General features: G+C 35.7%; 3 protein-coding genes across 6 annotated transcripts; all 3 read right to left on the minus strand.

The window, feature by feature from the left end:
• Nucleotides 1–137: 137 nt before the first annotated feature.
• Nucleotides 138–2,292, minus strand: LOC118060088 (uncharacterized). The gene is made up of 3 exons (XM_035073217.2): nucleotides 1,409–2,292; nucleotides 946–1,100; nucleotides 138–727 (listed from the first exon to the last, which is right to left on the minus strand). The coding sequence occupies exons 1-3, from the start codon at nucleotides 1,959–1,961 to the stop codon at nucleotides 473–475; spliced, it is 963 nt and encodes a 320-aa protein (XP_034929108.1). The 5' UTR covers nucleotides 1,962–2,292; the 3' UTR covers nucleotides 138–472.
• A 4,674-nt stretch (nucleotides 2,293–6,966) lies between these two features.
• Nucleotides 6,967–10,255, minus strand: LOC118060090 (vesicle-associated membrane protein 727). 4 transcript variants are annotated; one of them, XM_035073222.2, is made up of 7 exons: nucleotides 10,101–10,238; nucleotides 9,942–9,979; nucleotides 9,276–9,494; nucleotides 8,992–9,184; nucleotides 8,785–8,905; nucleotides 7,653–7,715; nucleotides 6,967–7,566 (listed from the first exon to the last, which is right to left on the minus strand). In XM_035073222.2, exons 3-7 carry the CDS (start codon nucleotides 9,466–9,468, stop codon nucleotides 7,423–7,425), a joined length of 714 nt encoding a protein of 237 aa, XP_034929113.1. In that variant the 5' UTR covers nucleotides 9,469–9,494; nucleotides 9,942–9,979; nucleotides 10,101–10,238; the 3' UTR covers nucleotides 6,967–7,422. The 4 variants fall into 4 exon arrangements, with proteins under 4 accessions (XP_034929113.1, XP_034929114.1, XP_034929112.1 ...); XM_035073223.2 differs by lacking the exon at nucleotides 10,101–10,238 and adding an exon at nucleotides 10,067–10,082; XM_035073221.2 differs by lacking the exon at nucleotides 9,942–9,979 and having other exon boundaries at nucleotides 10,101–10,255.
• Nucleotides 10,256–12,325: 2,070 nt separating this feature from the next.
• LOC118060091 (uncharacterized protein At2g38710) lies at nucleotides 12,326–16,310 on the minus strand. Its single transcript, XM_035073225.2, has 5 exons — nucleotides 15,924–16,310; nucleotides 14,605–14,724; nucleotides 13,935–14,049; nucleotides 13,095–13,188; nucleotides 12,326–12,786 (listed from the first exon to the last, which is right to left on the minus strand). Exons 1-5 carry the CDS (start codon nucleotides 16,025–16,027, stop codon nucleotides 12,581–12,583), a joined length of 639 nt encoding a protein of 212 aa, XP_034929116.1. The 5' UTR covers nucleotides 16,028–16,310; the 3' UTR covers nucleotides 12,326–12,580.
• Between the last annotated feature and the right edge of the window lie 197 nt (nucleotides 16,311–16,507).

Here is a 16,507-nt window from a genome sequence, read left to right on the forward strand (position 1 = left end):
AGACCATGGCCACGGTTAATTGATGAGGTGAAGCAATTCTGATTCGACAGGTTTGAGAAGCAAGAAGTATGCCAATGAGTCCATCGGTGAAATGAATCTTGACTGTAATGTGTTTTCTGCGAAGTAATCTTTCTAGCATTCCATGAGAAACACCATGCTTTTTGAGCCAAGCCTCGGACCCAGGCGAAGTATGCCAAATAACATCAACCAAAAATGAAACTACAAGCCCGGCAAGTCTTTTGCCGGCTGTGATTCATCAAACTCCTAATTACTTCTCAATCCTTAAGGGGACAAAGTTCCATTGCTTACAAATAACAGTTTCGAAATGGCACCACTGGCCGCACAAGCCACAAAACAGTTATCTTTTGCTTCAACTATATATGAGCACACGACTTCTTTTTATCTCTATGAACATTGAGAAAAAACCAGCATCCCACTCTACGTACCATATCGATGTAGCTACTTCTGCACCCTACTCAATAATCCTGCGAAGCATGGAGGCCACGAGTTTTTCCTCTTTGCACCTTGTAATCAAATCCAGGTACTGCATGGCTTCTCGAGGGAGAAGACCTTCAATAAAAAAGCTGAACAAATGCGAGTGAGTCCCTTGCATCACATCAATACATTGCTCCAATACCCTCAATTGCTGATCTTTTCCCAGTTCCAGAGCCTCCATCAATGGCAATACATCTCGCTCCTCCTCCTGGAAGTGCTCTTTGCTATGTCCCTATCAGCACAATGGAATAATTCAAATTATTGAAGATATATACAGAGCTCAAGACACCTTATTCCAAAAAGGGACTCAAGAGAAAAATCTCATACAGACACAGATACACATTATAACAGCCTAAGTAGCCCTGTAGCACTGATAAAACCAAGGAAGTTGTGGCAGTAAATTTTCTGAGAATCTTAAAGCCAGACATTAAAAAGTGATGGCATTTATACCAGCAATGATTTGAGCCGAGTGGAAAGGTTTCGAAGAGCCTCTCGGTAGTCATTGCTCCCAGTGTCTAGAACTCCAATTGATTTCATGTCTTCTCTGATTCCATTCATGATGGGCAGGTCCCTTCCATGCTCCTCGTTTGCAGCTTTACACAGCCCTGCATCATCACATTCAATTTGCAGATCATAAGCTTATTGTTGGTTCAATGATAAAGGATATACTCCGAAACAGCTTGCACGTCAATCAAGATTGAATTATTTTTTGAATGATTTTAAAAAGAACCTGTAATTATAAATTGTATTAAGAAAAATTTAATAAAATTTCTGTCTCAAGAAAAAACTAAATTTTTTTTCGAACACCCCGCATGAATACATTATATTTAAAAAGAAATCAATAAATTCTCGACACTGGTGAACATATCTCATTGACCATGTGTACGGACGTAACTTGAACACGAGACCTTACCTCTCTCAGCCGTTTCGAGAAGCGGAAAAACCACACGCTCCTCCATCTGCGCGTGCTCAACCATGACCTCTAGCAACTGTGAATAACTCTTCCCAAACTTCCTCACCTCCATCCTCGCACTCCCCATAGTCGGATCATCATTCCTCCTCCCACCACGTGTCACCAAATCCTCACTCCACCACACCATCCTCTCCAAATGCCACACCACACTCCTATGTTGCATCGCCACCATTTTAACCACCAACGCCGCCGTTTCACCTCCCTCTTCCACCACCACCATCAACGGCGGTTGCGGCAACTTCACATCAATGAACCGAACCATCATCTCCCGGGAACCCGAAACTGTTTCGGGCCCGAATTGGACCATTGGAATCGGGTCATTAGTGGGTGTAAATTGAAGCGCTCTAGTCTTGTAAAGAAGAGCAAGATGAAGGTAGAGAGTGAAAGAACTGGCGGGGTCACCGTATAAGTGGACGGCTGGGGTTGATTTTATGAAATCACAAGGAGCTAACTCTGCCATTGATTGCTTTGAACTTGTAAAACAGTTTCCCATCGTTACTTTCTCAAGGTTTTCTCAAGAAAACACAAATGGGTAGTCAAATTTGGTTTCTTTTTTGTGCGCTTTGTCAGTAACGAAGAGAGAAGAGTGACGTGCAAGAAAAAGGGATCAAGCTAAACAGAGTAAAGTGATGGGTTGGTTAGAAAAAAACAAGAAAGAGTTGAAGAGTAAAGTAGTTGAGGATGAAGGCAAGAACAAACTGAAAGTGACATTAAGAGAAGGATTTTTGGTTAAAGAAAGGTTCTCTCTCACTCTCCTCCGTGTAGAAGCAAGAAAAGGATGCAGAGGGAGGCTTGGAGGGGAATGTTTTCCCTCTCTTTTTTAGCAGAGTTTGGTGCGTTTGTCTCCTCTATCTTTTTGATTTGTTGTAATTTGGTCACTCTGTTAGTAGTTTCTTTTATCTTAATGTTATATTAGTGTTTCTTAGCTTTCGCTACTGTTTGAAAAAGTAGAATTTTTTTTCTAGAGGGTGTAAACCCAGTTAACAAATATAATTTTTTTTAAAATCATGGACAGATATGATTCTTCTCTTATTCTATTACAAGTGTAGTTCGACAATAATTAAGATAACCGTGGGATTTGATGATTATAAAAATATTGAATATCAAACTAATATAAAATCGAAAACTAGGGGACTAAATAAACGTTTTCCATGAGTGGTTTGCTGGCTTTGATTCCTATGGTATGTGGGTTTCTGACACGTTACATGAACAGTGATGTTGCTAAGAATTTTTCCTTATCTTTTCGATGGGATTAAGAAATAGGAATTCAGTGTGGTCGGCAGGAAGGTGACGACAGGATGGGAAAATAATATGGAAAGTGAAAAGAGGAAAGGGAAATTAGCAGTGTTGGTGAATCTTTAATGGAGATTTGGATTCTTCCTTTCGTTCATGAATTTACTTCAAAGATGGAAACTCCAACGTAAACAAAGTAACTGATTTTCAACTGTATTCATAACTTATGATTTAATCAATTGATTACCCAATTCAAATTACATCAACCCTGAACCCCATCCGAATTGTTTTTTTTTTTTTAAAAAAAAAAAACAATTATCTATGTAATCAAAAAATATATTTTTTAAAGGGAATTTCATGTTTCAATGTGTTTTTAATATTTAAGTGGGGATTACTTTTTAAATTTTTTATTTTGATATCATCACATTAAATTTATTAAAAAATAAAAAAAATATATCAATTTGATATTTTTTTTTAAAAAAAATAAACATATTTTACAAAAACATAAAAAAGGGGAGCCGCAAACTCCCGAACAGGTTCCTAGTAAGAAATTTTACTATAATTCCATGTAAAAGGACTTGACTGGGAATTGTTTTATAAGTTGGGAACCCAATTGATAAAAAATAAAAATAAAAATAAACTGGGACCCTATGGACAAATGGGTAACATGCTGGGGACTAGTCGCCTTGAAGGAACTAGCCGAGTCTTGAATTCAGTTACTTACTGCAGCCATGCAAGTGGAAAACTTTAGAAAACTTAAGAACATGATAATTTTGATAAGAAAACAAAGCTGCAGCAATAATACAGGATCTGAATCCTAAAGAGTTAATCATGTAGCTACTCCAATGTTATCGAGCTTGTAAATGCATGCCACTCACATGGTGCTGGTCCAAATTTGACTCAGTATAGGGATTTGAAGAGATGAAAAAAATTAATAAATCCATGTTTTATTCTTGATGTTTTCGAAGAGATTAAACAAATGCAAGAATTGTCTTCGCCGTATGATCCAAAACTAGATGGGTTTTGAGGAAGATTTTGCTCCCTTGGAATGATCACTGGCCCAAGATGGGGTCCTCTACAGTCGGGGGGTTTAATATTTTCATGAAAGGGTAATGGAAGGAGACCTAATCGACTGTATTCATGGTTATGGTTGCTGGCAGAGGCATAAAAAACCAGTCCTTCACCATCACTTAATGCCATGGTTTGAAAAACTTGCTACGTTCTGTGGTTTATCTAATTTTCTCTGTACTTTCTACAAGGTGTTCTTACCCTGGAATCACTACCTTGTACAGTGATGATAGTGCTTAGTTGGCCTTAATGCGAAGTCTTAATTGCCATTGCTGTCAGCATCTATTAAGAACGTAGAAATTACATGGCTGCAATTCTTTTCTGGAGTCTCTAGATACTGTTCAATGATTTTCGTAAAGTATTTTGAAAATATTCTCAAAATAAAAATGATGTTTTCTTGCATGGTTTGAACTCTTAATTAACACTATTAAAAAGACATCTCGAAAATCATTAATTTAATGTTTTTTTTTTAGGATAAAAACAATCTTTATTGCAACATCAAACACATACTTAGGATGTATATAAGGAATACATGGATATGAAACAGTAACCAAGAGTGATTGTTAGCTATAAAAGGTAAATTATGCATAAAAACAACAGCTATATGGTAATGTAATAATTAAAATGCAGGAATTGGTGGTGAGAAATGCTACAAAACAAAAAAACACGGATATTGGTAATACACTAACATTGCAGGGAGTGGACCAATGGACTCAACAAGGAAAGAAACTGAAACCGTTTTCCATCTCAAAACTAGTTTTGCTGGGTTTTTTCCAGTGTAAATGTTTGTGTTAACATTAAAAATCAATAATGTAACCACAATTTCTTGTCCTTTTGCATGTGTTTTGTCCCTTCTCGCAAAGGATTTGGCTCTCATGCGTTAATTAACCCCTTCTGTGCCTATAAGAAACACTCCTTAATTGGCCTGTTAGTGATTCCATCCTTCTTCATTTCCTTCTTGTTTTTATCAACTTTCTTGCGATTTTAGCTATGGAAGGCAATGGTTTCTCTAGCCTGAAAGACCTGTCGAAGTCCCCATCACACCCAAGACCAACCCTCGTGAGGTCTCAGTCCATACCAGCAACATGGGGTAATGTAATTTTTTCAAACACCAACGAAACCACCAATGTTGATGATGGCGTTTCTGACCTTTCTCTTGAAGAGAGTTCTTTATCCTCCATCAACTCTCTTGATGCAACATTACCGTATTCATCTTCCCCACCACCATCTTGTTTGACTAGTCTTTCTGACGTGACGAGTGAAGCTACCTTTGATCAGAAAGAGGAGATCATGAATGTGGACGCAGGAAAGTACGTGGCTTTTGGGAATTCAACTAAGATAAAGGGATTGTTTCCTCCACCAATCTCTTGCCTGAGATTGTTTAACAAAGGTATGCCTTGTAGGTACCTCAATTATAATGAAGAAAATGACAGTTTTGAGCTTGAGGAGATAAAAATCCCCCAAGGAGACATTTTGCGTGCTAACCGCTCAGGTGGGCGTTTGAGACTAACCCTTGTGGTTTCCGATGATGAAAGCTCTGATATTGAAGAAGAAGAAGAGATCATGGAGGAGGAAGAGACCAGCGGCACTGTTGAATAGGCCTTTGTTGTTCTCTGTGTTCTTGTTTTTTCATGGTTGGTGTTAACTTTTTTCTTAGTAGACTCGCCTGCTGCTGTTGTTATTGTTAACCTTTTGCAGGTTACGTTGTCGTTGCCTAGCGCGAGTGTGGCATATGTTTAGTTTCGTTTTTATTTTTCCCAAACACCCTTAGGTGTTTTTTTTATTTTTTATTTTATTTTTTTATGGAAGATGGAATTATGTGGGTCAAGAAAGAGTTGTTCTTGTGTTGTGGAACTCAAAATTGCCATGGTAGTTAAATTTCAAAAAAATAAAAATAATAAAAACCATGAGCACTTTCTCTCCCATATTTTGTTTCAAATGAATTATATGTAAATTAATTAACATCCAATCCCGCTAATTATTTCATACAAGCAAAGCAAAAACAAGAAAATCGATTAAAGAAGATAAAGCATTAAAATATATAGAAACTTTAAAATCATGAACTCCTTCATGCCTTTCTAACGAAGTTAGTTAATACCGATAATTTATTTTGAATTATTTTAAAAATACATTATATATAATTTCTTACTAATTAATGTTTCAGAAACCTGATCTCGGTTGATACAATTGTTTTTGTTATTAGTTACTTAATTTGCTAAAATGTTAATTATTGAAAATTAATTTTTGATAATTACAAATATATCATTAAGTTGTTGTTAATTAATTAATACTTGAATAGGAGTTTATGGTTTTTTTATTTTATTCTTGAGAATGCAAATAGGAGTTTATTGTTTCCTAATTAAATAATGAAAGGAATTTTCGATCAATTTCAGGTTTTAATTAAGTAATCATGTTTAATTAGGTATATTTTTTGGATTTAATAACCTAGTGTTGGTAATGATTAATTAATTTATAGTCAACGTAAATTACTAAAAAAAATGATGGGGAATTACAAGACCATAGTGATGTCAAAGAATGGATAATTGCTTCTTAATTAAATATGCATATTCTACAATTAGGGCAGGTCTAATTTGCTTATTTATACTAAGCAAAGGCACTCATTACCAATTGAAGCAGGCAGTCCTGTAACGCATGTCTTTACACCTCTACTCACATGGGAAATATGATAGCATTCAGCATGTCGACTCAGGTTCCGACTTCAAAAAAAAAAAATGGAAATCAACCCGGTCAACTATAGCACGATTAAACTCTATTTGACTTTTTTTAAAAAAAAAAATTCAAATCAATATCATTTGAAACAACATTGTATTGCATTAGCCTCAATCAACCTGTCTAACCCTTGATCCCTGAATTTTGGACAGGATTATAGAACAAACCGAGTTTAATTACTTTAATGCTAGCTTTATCCTAGGTTTGGTCTAAGAAGTAAAACACAGATATCGAAGGACGACGTAGCTTTTTTCACATCCTGCCGATTCATAAGATATCCGATGACGAGTGTGCCTATAACGTGGCCCATTATTCTTCAATTTGACAGCCATCATGCTATAAGTTCAAGTCCAATTATGTGCTGCTTGAGTGCATTCAATACGGGCATGGCATCATCAAGAAAAGAAGAAGATAAGTTCATGTACTCTTCATGACTCAGTTCTTATTGGGCTGTCATGTCTTGTGTATGGAAGGGAATTCAGAGATTTATTTCACCTGTATATATATATACACATGCAGTAAAATTTAATGTAAGATAACAGACCCGTACGATGCCATTCCCTCTACATATTATTATATAACCAAAGGCTGACTTGCTCATCGGAGGAGCTGTTAGCTGATCGGATCCTAACCATCAATCAGGCCTTGCACTTGGTTGCAGGTTACCAGAGGGTTCAAGAGCTCGTTTTGGGGATTCTGATGAAAAGCCAAAGCTAGAACCACTAGAACAAGTCAAGCAGCAGCAGCGGGTTTACGAGAAACCAAAACCCTGCTCGGCCTTCAGGAGTAGCGGGGGAAGAGGGAATAGAAGATTTAGAATTGAGTATGGGTAATAAGACGAGCTCCTCAATATTTCTTTGTACATCAAATTATAAAAGCAACTGCAAATGCTACTACGTTAGCCATCTTGCTACCCCAGCAGTCTAACATTTGAAACCTCCACAAATGGTCATCCACACGATCACAATCACGATAAGGACTGCCCCTCCAATGAGTAACTTCACTTTCAGATTCTGAAGCCACATCTTCCGTCGCAATTCCCTTCCTTGCCTCTGGAAGCTGTCAGCCTGCATTATAACATACAAGGACACAAGCACATTGTTACAAGGTCCCCCAAAATTGCTTTCAGAACTAACCAAGGAATAGCATGTACCTGGAATGAGAGGTTCTCTGTTTTATCCACCAAAAGTTCAATCCTCTCTCCACGGTCCAAAACCTGAAATTCATTGAATTAGGCACCATATTCAACAAAAACTTGCTAATCACTTAGCTGCTTGACTAAAGATGAAATTTAAACAATCTTAGTTTACTGCACAGAATATAAATCAACTAGCTTTGTACAAGAGTGGTTTAACTTGTTCCAGGTGATGAACAGACTTAACCAACTCCAAACCACTCAGCTTGCAGACATGAAATTATCAATCGCATAATAGTAGCAACTGCAGTTGTCAATCTTAGCCACTGTGTTGCATGTCAACTATAAAAGTGGTCTACAAATACTTCATTATACAATGTAATTGACGCTTACAAACATAAAATTCTACATCCACAAACATCAAACCAGATCTTTTGTCCAGGTAAAATTACTGATCTCCAGGTAAGGAACCTATGCTTGAATTTCAAGGTGAAAATGACACAATTGAGAAGATGCCTATTTTGATCTCTAAGTAGATTTAACAAGTGAATTCATTGCATGCTCAGCCCCATCAAGTAATAACATGATACAGTGTGTTAAAATATTGGAGAAATGATGGTTCAACTCTAATTAGGCCTTCTCAATATTCACCAATTGCCAATCCATCTATGACTAGAGAAGTGCTGATGATAGTTATCCTATGCGGAGATAACATGCCATGATCCTCAATGGCTTACACTAAGAAATGGCATTCCTAAAGTGGATTAGATTGAGTGGAATATTATCAAGTTGATTATCTGACAGGTTCACTTCACTCTTGACATTCTATCAAATAAGCAGTCAATACACATACACCTTGATGTCCAGAATCAACTGAATAGCAAGCAAATAGAGTAACACAAAGCAAGTTTACACCTTCCGCATCCCCTCCCACCACCAAACAAAAGGAAGAGAAGAAAACCACATTAGTACAAATACACTAGTAGTATATGCAAAATAAATTAGACTCAACAGTATCCATTCATGCATAAATCTCTATCTTGTTATGATGCTGAGAAAATACAGAACAGAAAGTATATTTTGTATTTGAATACTAAACATGAATTGGTTTATCACCAACATTACGTTCAACAAAACATGAAACATGTACCTTATCAATGTTGTCCATCATAATCCCCTTGACCTCCGTTATCTGAGCCTTTAACTTGGAGAGCTTACTGATCTCTTCTGGGTGGTTCACGCAGTACTGCATATGCTCCTTGAGTCTTGGCCTGTTACACGAAACAGAATATCAAAAGTTAATGAAACATGCAACAACAGAAACCTTAAAATTTGACATGTACAGTACCATACACACCCGAACTCTCTGTCAAGATTGTAGGCAATGCTAAATCGGTCTTCAAACAAGTCTTCGTCGTTGTCATCAGCTAGTGGGTGTGCCTCATTTTTAATACTGGCACCATACCGCTGATTAAAATCATCCTTCACTCGCTCAAGAAACACAAAAGACACACCCCTCCCAACTGATTCATCAGAAACAACGAGAAAAACTGCACACCCAACACAAAAATATTTAGCACACATTTCCCTATGGCAAGAACCTAAGCTCTACATCAACAGCTACCAAGAACAAAACAATACCAAATCCATTATCAATGAGGAAGTTAAATGTGTGCCCGTCACTAGAGTATGTGTACTTGCTGCTATTTGAAGGAAGCTTCTGCAAACACTGAACAGCAATGGTACTAAAGTTCCCCGAATAAGATGTGTGCTCTGCTAACACCACATTTCCCCTTGCCACAAAACTATAAATCAAGCCTTTCTGACTACTCATCTCTCAAAATTATACCTTTAAAGTATCTATAAAATCAGACAACATTCAAACCTCAGAACCAAAACACAGAATTCTAATCAAGATTACAAATAGTAAAAAAAAAAAAAGCAGTCCACAAATTATTCTATGATTATAGATTAACCATAAAATTCATGCAACAAACATATCTAGTTGGCCACAGATACAGCCCCAACAGTCAGCAAAACCTCAGATTTAAAACGGAAACGTCAAATTCACATGTAAACAAGTATCCATCTAATCTTAAGCGAAACCTACCAAATAGAAACATCAGTTTACAGAATTCAACCCTAACCCTGTGTTTGGCTACTAGAAAAACAAAAAAAAAAAAGCGAGACAAGCAAAGAAACCGAAGGAATTCATTATCCAACAACCAAAACTTCGAAACCCATGTTTGGATTTTTCATTTAAAGAAGATAAAGGGTAAAAGCACGCATTAACCAAAAATTTTCTACCCGATTATTCCTAGATTTTCTCGGCAACCAAACAGAATCTGTAAAAGATGTAAGATTCTAGGTATTAGTTACAACATCAGACAGTTTGATTCAGTTTAAACGACAGGTTTTGAAATTCTACTTACTGATCTAATTAATTAGAGAAAGGAAGAGAAAGACCTGGAGTTTGCCGGGACTGCAAGACTTTGTCACTTGAGCAACGTGGTGGAGAGGTGTTGGTGTTTTTATTTGTTATTGATGATGTCGTTGTTGTTATAAATTTATAGTCTTGTGTAATTTTAAGAATTTATTCTTAAGAGCTAAGAGAATAGAAAGGGTCAGCTAATAGTGTATTTGGCATTGCGGTAACTGTTGTGGTTGTGTTTTGAAAAAAGTTATTTTATAAAAAGTATTTTTAGTTGAGGTTAATTTGAAAAAATGAGTATTTGGTTAAAACTATGGTTGAAATTGAGGTTGAAGAAAAAGTAGTTTAATGTGTTTGGTTTAAAAAATGTTTTTCAAATTGAGGTTATAAAATAATTTAAAAAAATATATATTAATATTGATGGTTTTAAATTTAAATATTGTAAAATTAATTACTCCTATTATATCATGAAAAAAATAATATTTTATATAAAATATTTTTTATTATTCTATTAAACTATTTATAATTTCATTACATACAAAATTCATTCGATAAAAACTACAAAATTGATATTACTATGCGAGTGAATTTAATTCACTCTATACTAGTTTTTCAAGAAAAAATTTCGAGAAAAAAAATATTATTCACGTCGCGAACGAATTTAATTCTGAAAACTAGTTTTTTTTTTTTTAATATAATACAATTAACACATTATTATTAAAAGAAAAAAAAAACCTGCGTACAGTGCAAGTGAATTGCACTGTTCATGTGAACAGTGCAATTCACTTGTGAACAGTGCAATGAATTGCAGTGTTCCTTGTTTTTTATTAGCTGCAGAGAACGAAAAGCATGTTTTTGTTGCCTTTTCGTTTCAGCGTTTCAAACGCAAAATTCATGTGGGTCCCATGCACAATAAATCACTTTTCTTAATTACTAAACGGCTGTGGACTGCGTTTTAAATAAAACACAGCCGCAGCCGTGTAGACAAACGGACTCTAAATGAAAATAATAGTTTATAAATGTTCGATGGTAAAGTTCTGATAATGGTTATCAATGGCGTGTTTGGGAATGGTGTAAACAACGTCTCTTTAAAATTTGTTAAAATTAATTTTTATATATTTAGAAATTGATATTAAAAATAATTTTTAAAAAATAAAAAGAAATATTATTTTATATTTTTTAAAATAAAAATAATTTTATACTATAATTATTATCACTTTTTCAAATACTTTTATTTTTCCAAATACTTTCTAAATTATATTTAACTGGCTGGTTGAGCCGGTAAATTTGAAATAATATTTTTTTAATTTATTTTTAAAACCAATAAATCAAAACAAAGTAAAACTATAAAAAAATATTTTAATTTTAAAAATATCCAAAATCTCTACAAAAACAAATCAGCTGTACCATACATATATTTCAGCTTTCACAGATCAACAAGGTGCTTTGAAGTGGGAATATTGATGGCTCCTTTATTCCAGGGAGAGCTGTTGCTGGCTAGGTGTTAAGGATTAGGGTGTGTTTAAAAAAAGTAGTTTAAACTGTATTTTTTAAAAAAATTTATTTTTATTTAAAATAATTTTTTTTATGTTTTTAAATTGTATTAACATACTAATATAAAAAATAATATTTAAAAATAAAAAAAAAACTTCATTTTAAAACATTTTTAAATGAAAAACAATTTAAATCACTGTAAGTATCACAATCTTAAATACACCTTGAGGAGTTTTTTTTGCGCATCTTCTCCTACCCGTCCAATGAAGCTGAGTTTTTAGCCGATTAAAATAGTATCAGGTGGGTTGGGCCGAGCTATAAACCGTTGTAAGCCAGATTTTAGGTCGGTGATCCACCGGCGTCAAGCGGAGTTTTACAGCTCTAATAACAAATATGGAAGCTGATTAAATTAATTAAAATGCCCTCCAAAAACGTCCATGTATTTATATTCCATGATATTTCAACATCAGCTCGTTTCAAATCCCTATCCGTATCCTTCTTGTTCGAATTCCCTAGTGATGCATTCAAACAAATACACCAACGGGCCAATAGCATCGAACAATTTTCTCTGCTTAATTCTGATGGGAAATGCCATTCCACCCAGCCTCACTTCCTATTATTGGAAATATTATTTCTGCAGTAGCATCATATAGCTTTGCTTTCCTTGAAAGGCACTCATAAACTAAACACGAAGAATTATAATTATAAAAATTGCCTGCTAATAATGCCTTCTGCATGCAAGCAAAAGATAAAACGAACAACATGGTAAACAAACACAAAGGGATAGATTCAAGTTCTGATACAGCTATACCAGAGAAGCTGCCTAACTTGTGAATGTCCTGTAATGAGCCACAGGAACTGAGCTCATCACCATGAATTTGAAGAAACCAAGGACAGTTCATAACAATTACTGAAGAAGAAATGCTGGTGGAACAAAAACAAACTTATTCCACCCTTAATGATTCTTTTCTTTCAGGCCAAACCAGCCTTTTGTTTTTAATAGAAGGCTTATTTGGATGAGTCAATAGTTGCCGGGCTTCACCCCATTAATAGCCGGGGCTGCACCCCTGGTTGCCCTGACATAGGAGACATAATCACTGTACGTCAAAGTAAATAACGTGCTCTGGTAACGAGTCACTTGTATAGACTTTCGAAGTGACTCGGTAATGTGGCCACTGTAGCCAGCTTTGCGCATCAGTGAATCAATCGCCTCCTCTTTTGTCCAGCCTGAAACCAAAGTGGCAAAATATAATCAGGCCTTTGGACACAAAAAACATTTGTCGGTGGGTGCAAGGCTTCGTAGGAATTAAATACGAAAAAATCTCCCATTCTATAACTAAATCTGTATGTCCTGGCTAAATTACCAGAGCATTAAATAAGAACACAATTGGCTAGGGTCACTAAAATTGTCAGGGGATTAAGCTCCCCCATCCTCCAGAACTCTTTCTCCGATTGGGTTGAGTTGTTTGCTTCACTCCGGTAACTAAAAACAAGCTCAATCAAGTTAACTAACATACAATAAACAACGAATTTACCTTCATGGGCAGCCACTTCAGGCAAATAAGTGGCACTTCGCCTTACATTGTTATTAGGATCGGTAAACTCAATAATCAAACCATGTGTCCCAACCTGCAACCCAGACTCACATAATAAGTTGGGAAGGCAAGAAAATTGAACAGGGTAACTAGATTCTGTTAAAGGTAAAACTTGAAAGCATTTGAACAGAGAATCGCAGACAGGTTTACATTGATACTGTTAGTTTCTTCAGCACCAAGTACAATGATTACTTGGTTATAATTTATGACTACTCAAACATTGCAACAGCAACACGGCTGATCAGTCCTCCTCTCGGCTTGAGGAGATGGGCCATAACGTGTATTATGAGCATCCAAACATGTTGTATGCACTCAAAAGTAGGCACTGGGGAACCACTTTTCACTGTAACTTTCAATGTTAGCTTCTATAACTTTGATTGATTTTGCGAAATCCTAATAAAAATTTGAAAAAGAGCCCCACAACAATGTATCTTTGGAAACTTATTTAAGAGAACTGGCTTGTTTGATAATCAATGATGGAGCATGCCATAATGAAGATATAACTGAAATCTAGCAGCTGCGTAACTTTTTGTTTAGTCTGTCTTCTAATTTTGCAAATCTAAGGAGACGCCTATCAACAAACCTTAAAGGTTCAGCAATTTAGATCAAAGTTCCAGAGTGTTAAAATTTTATTTTATTTTCAATTAAAAACTTTCAGACCACATGAAATGGAAAACATAACTGAGAACAATACTATCCACAATAAAACTTGGTAGTTTAGATGTTAGAAAACATCTTAACCCCAAAGTTTCAAGAGCTTAAACAAGTTAAAGCGCACACCTCCCAATCAAGATAGTTGTTGGCAGTTTCATAATTAGTCAGAATGGAAACTGTGCATTCCAGAGTAGGCAATTCTTTAGCTTGTATAGGAGGGAATCTGCGGTCCCTCAAAGCACTGCAAGACAGTAAAAATGAAATGTAGGAAGCCTCATAAGAGTATGTCATACCAGACCAAAGTCGCACCAACAGGAAACAGACTGAGAAGAGATTTAAATATAACAAGAGAAGGAATTTGTTACAAAATCATTTTGTAATTTCGAATGAATAAAAGCAAGGTTGCAGGAACAAACCTTATAGAAATCTATTTAGATGGTTGATTCATCTCCTAAGTTTTTTCTTTGGGGTGGGGGGGCATGGGGGCATGGGAAGAGACCTTGACTTACTGACACTTGACAGTCTCCAAAAGGAAAAGAAGGAAAAGTTTTTTTTTCCTCTGTACATAAACCCAAATCCATTTTTCACATGCTCTTGGACTAGAATGTGATTCAAGCAATTCCTAGCAACGGAAACTATAAGGATAAGCAAGGTTTGACAGTTCATCAAAGGAACAGAGTGGCAATGGGTACAGAGGGTTATATGCTTTTTTTTACATGAAGGAGGAAGAAAGATCCACAATTCAACAGAAATATATATATATATCAGCAACATAATTGGATATAAACAGCAATACCTTGTTAAAGCATAGTCCCGGAATCCATTAACCAAGTATCGAGCTTCCAGAGTTCCAATGCATCCACGTAAACGAGGCTCACTTCCATTGACAACTTTCTTCCAAGTGACAAACAATGGGCTGATAACAGAATATTACCATGTCAAATATGACAGTGAGGACATGGTTCTGGTGTGCATAACTGACAACAAATAAATCTAAAACAACATTGCAAAAACTTTTTATCACTTTTATGAATATGACCTCTCAATAATTACAAAAACTTCTCAAAAAATCATCTAAGACAGCATTCTCAACAAGTACAAACTTGTTAAAGATTATCCAACACAGAATTCCCATGAAGTAAAAACCTTCCTAAAAAATCACTACTTCTATGGCACCTGACAAAGACGTGCCAGGTGTTCAGACAAACTATGACATGCCATCATTGCGCAATAATGGCAAAGGCTGAGAGATTATTCAAGCTGTCAACACAACATGACAACCAACAAATCTCAAAACTTGTTCTGTCAACATTCACCCAATCCATGCAATTAAGCAGACTGCAGACTTGAAACCTCAATTATCTTGGTAAATAAATTTAAAATAGTCACAGCACAGTTGAAAAACAGCAATCTTGAAACACCAAAAAACTGAAGAGAGAATATAAAAATGCAAAGGAGCAAAGGTGCAGTTATATATATATATAAAAAAAAAATCTACTGAACTCCACTAGACAATACAGTTTGATACAGCTAGCTAAGTGGAAGGTAGAATTTCAGCATTAAAAAAAAAAAAGCCCTCTTCCACTGTATCTCCCAAGTATAAACAGAAAAAATTTAGCAACCTTGAAATTTGAATCTACATTTCACACACACACAAAAAAAACCTTCTATAACATAGAACCAGAATTTTCTTAAGATATAGCACTTCTGTAAGCTGTTTGATAGCAAAAATAATGGGAAAAAAAAACGCGAGATTTCAATGAACTAATCATAAAATCTACGCATGCATAGCACCATCCATGACAAGTACGAGGGGGGGGGGATAACAACTCAAAAAGCAAAACTTTGCAATATCAACAAATCCAGCAAGCAAACAAAAACCCAATAAAACCTTCAAAACACAAACAGAATCCCACAAAATCAAGCAGCGTTTCCACTCAATCCAATCCCCAAAAAAGGCCCTGTTTGCTTCTGAAAGAAAATCCAAAAACAACACTCAAAAGTAAACCAGCAGCAACAAAACAATCCAAATTCAAGAACCCATTTAAATGCATTCACAAATACATGTATAAATTGATTAAAAGAGTGAAACAGTTAGACAGAGAGTGAGATTACTGTTGACCCTCATCAAAAGCAGCAGGAGGAGCATCATCAGAGTTGTAGTGAGCAACAAGAGTATCAAAACAGTACACAGCCATTTCCCTGTTTGCCGCCACCATGATTTCTTCTTTCTTTTCTACCTTCCAACAATTCACCTACTCTCTCTCTCTCTCTCTCTCTCTCTCTCTCTCTCTCTCCAAGTAACCAAAGAGAGACAAAGAAATGATCTTTGATGGGTTAACACAAATAAATGAACGAAACAGGAAGACCCTTTTGGTCCCCTGTTGTAATGATTCAGAGAGAGAGAGAGGGACAGAACTACAGGGATCTCTAATGGTTTTCTTTCTTCCCCGTATGGTGTTGTAGCAGAAGCAATCTCCCGTCTTGGAGTCTTAACATGAAAATAAAAGTTTTATTATAAAAAATAATAAAAATTCTCAAATTTTACTCTTTTTTCTTTTCCATAACTGCCCATCCTTTCTCTCTTAAATTACCGAGGAATGATTGCCGTGTCGGTGTCGTTTCTGTTTTTTGTTGGAGGGTGTGATCGTTGTGCCACCCATAACTTGCCAAGTGGAAACTCTTATTATTTAGTCTTC

This window comes from Populus alba, chromosome 10 (genome assembly GCF_005239225.2).
Source record: "Populus alba chromosome 10, ASM523922v2, whole genome shotgun sequence".
NCBI classification, from domain to species: Eukaryota; Viridiplantae; Streptophyta; class Magnoliopsida; order Malpighiales; family Salicaceae; genus Populus; species Populus alba.